General features: G+C 45.4%; 1 protein-coding gene across 1 annotated transcript; it reads right to left on the minus strand.

Moving 5' to 3' along the window:
• On the minus strand, nt 339-1,590 carry LOC110434413. Its single transcript, XM_021458387.1, has 3 exons — nt 1,448-1,590; nt 742-962; nt 339-669 (listed from the first exon to the last, which is right to left on the minus strand). The coding sequence occupies exons 2-3, from the start codon at nt 955-957 to the stop codon at nt 400-402; spliced, it is 486 nt and encodes a 161-aa protein (XP_021314062.1). The 5' UTR covers nt 958-962; nt 1,448-1,590; the 3' UTR covers nt 339-399.

The raw sequence follows: 1,865 nt of genomic DNA on the forward strand, positions 1-1,865 counted from the left end.
ATACTTGATGTGTCAAAAAAGTTACAGTTCTCAGAAACATTCACATAAATCTGCCCAGATTTTTAGGTTATAATGACACAGGACAATGTCATGAAATGCAAATAATTTGTCATGCAATGTAGAAATTTTGTCACAAAATGTACTGGCCAGAAAAAACTTCCTAGATTTCTCTGTTATCATGACCAAAGACAATGTCATTAAAAGTACACAAGCTATCACAAAAGATACATGCACACAACAGATGTCCAAGGGGACAAAGGCCCATAGTTCATAACAAAGACAAATCTATCATAATAGGTTCATTACATCATTTTCACCAACACCCTACTTCATCAGCCTTGCCTACTTGAACACTACAGCTAGCACCAAACAGATGCCCAACACCTTCATTAGCCTTGCCTACTTGAACACTACAGCTACAACCAATAAAATGGCCAACAGTAGAAACAGTGTTACATTCACACATCCACAGACTAGACATATGCAGCTTGCCATGCCATCCTTGTTCTTCACTACCACTTCATTCAGCTTGTTCAGGCTTTGGGTGAAGCTTTCAATCTTGCCTACGTCCATGGCAACTTTTGTCGTCCTCGCAGCTGATTGTATATATCCATTATCCTCTAGATAGAGCACATATTCTTCCTCAAACCAATAGCTAGAACATGTCCCCTGCACCACATTGCAAATCAATTAAATTTGGTCAACAAAGATTAAAAAACTGTCACAGCCAACAGCACTCACATAGCTTTGTCTAGCACACTTGAAGTATCTTTTTCCACGGTTAACCTCAGATTTCATGGTAGTGGCAGCAAACACCCTCCTATCCTTACATTCAGGGCACTTTATCAATGGCAACTTCGACACTTCATCAATTGGCGCCTCTGGATCAACAGTTCCAGACATGTCAGGTGGTGATGTCCGCCGAGTGCGAGCAGTACATGACGACACCTGAGACATGAGGCCTGATTGAGAGACATGGGCTCATTAGGTCATCGACAAACATTTCCTCATGAAAAGCATGGATAATTTATCATTGCCATTGGAAATAAGCTTAGAATAGCTACAACATGAACAACAGCAGCAGCACTAGCTCGGACTTGAGCTCAGGTAAATTAATTAGAAGAACAGCTACTAATAATCATTCAATCTACATGAATTCTCTATGTTGTTGGACACTCCTAGCTGCGCTTGAACGCCGATTGAGACTGGTAGATGATGAGGCCTGAGACATTATCACTAAATAAAATGGATATTAATTAGGCATAGCATTACACATCAATTAGGGAAGATAACTCTGTGAAACAAAACAAGTTGAGGGAGATGAGCAGAGGGGGGACGCGGAGGGGATGAGGGTGCATCGAAGGTGTCCGAGAGGGGGAAGAGGGTGGGTGGCACCTGGGGAGAAGGCCAGAGCCTGGCGCGCCTAGGATTGGAGAGAGGGATATACCTGCCTCCACCGGTGCCTTGGTCCCCGCTGAAATCACCGAGATGCTGTCCTAGACTCCGCCCACCAGCGCCCAAACGCCGCCACGCTGTCGACGGGGAAGAGGGATAGGGGAGTCGCCGCACCGTCCTCCACCCCTCGCCGTCGGCCCCTCGCTCCGTGCTCACCGCCCTCCGCCACGCCCGCAATGACCTCGCCTCCCTCCCTCAATTCAGTTGACGCCGGGAAGATGGGGAAAGTGAAGTGGTCAACATATATGGATAGGGTCCACCTACAAGGAGTATATTTACTCTGTGAACGGCATTTTTGGAACTTACTTATTGTGACACAATTTAAACATCACATAAAGTCACACCATAGTGTCATAAAAGGACAAACGACGACTGGTGCCCCGTGTTTGGCAATTTGTGACGAACCTGAT

This window comes from Sorghum bicolor, chromosome 4 (assembly GCF_000003195.3).
Source record: "Sorghum bicolor cultivar BTx623 chromosome 4, Sorghum_bicolor_NCBIv3, whole genome shotgun sequence".
NCBI lineage: Eukaryota > Viridiplantae > Streptophyta > Magnoliopsida > Poales > Poaceae > Sorghum > Sorghum bicolor.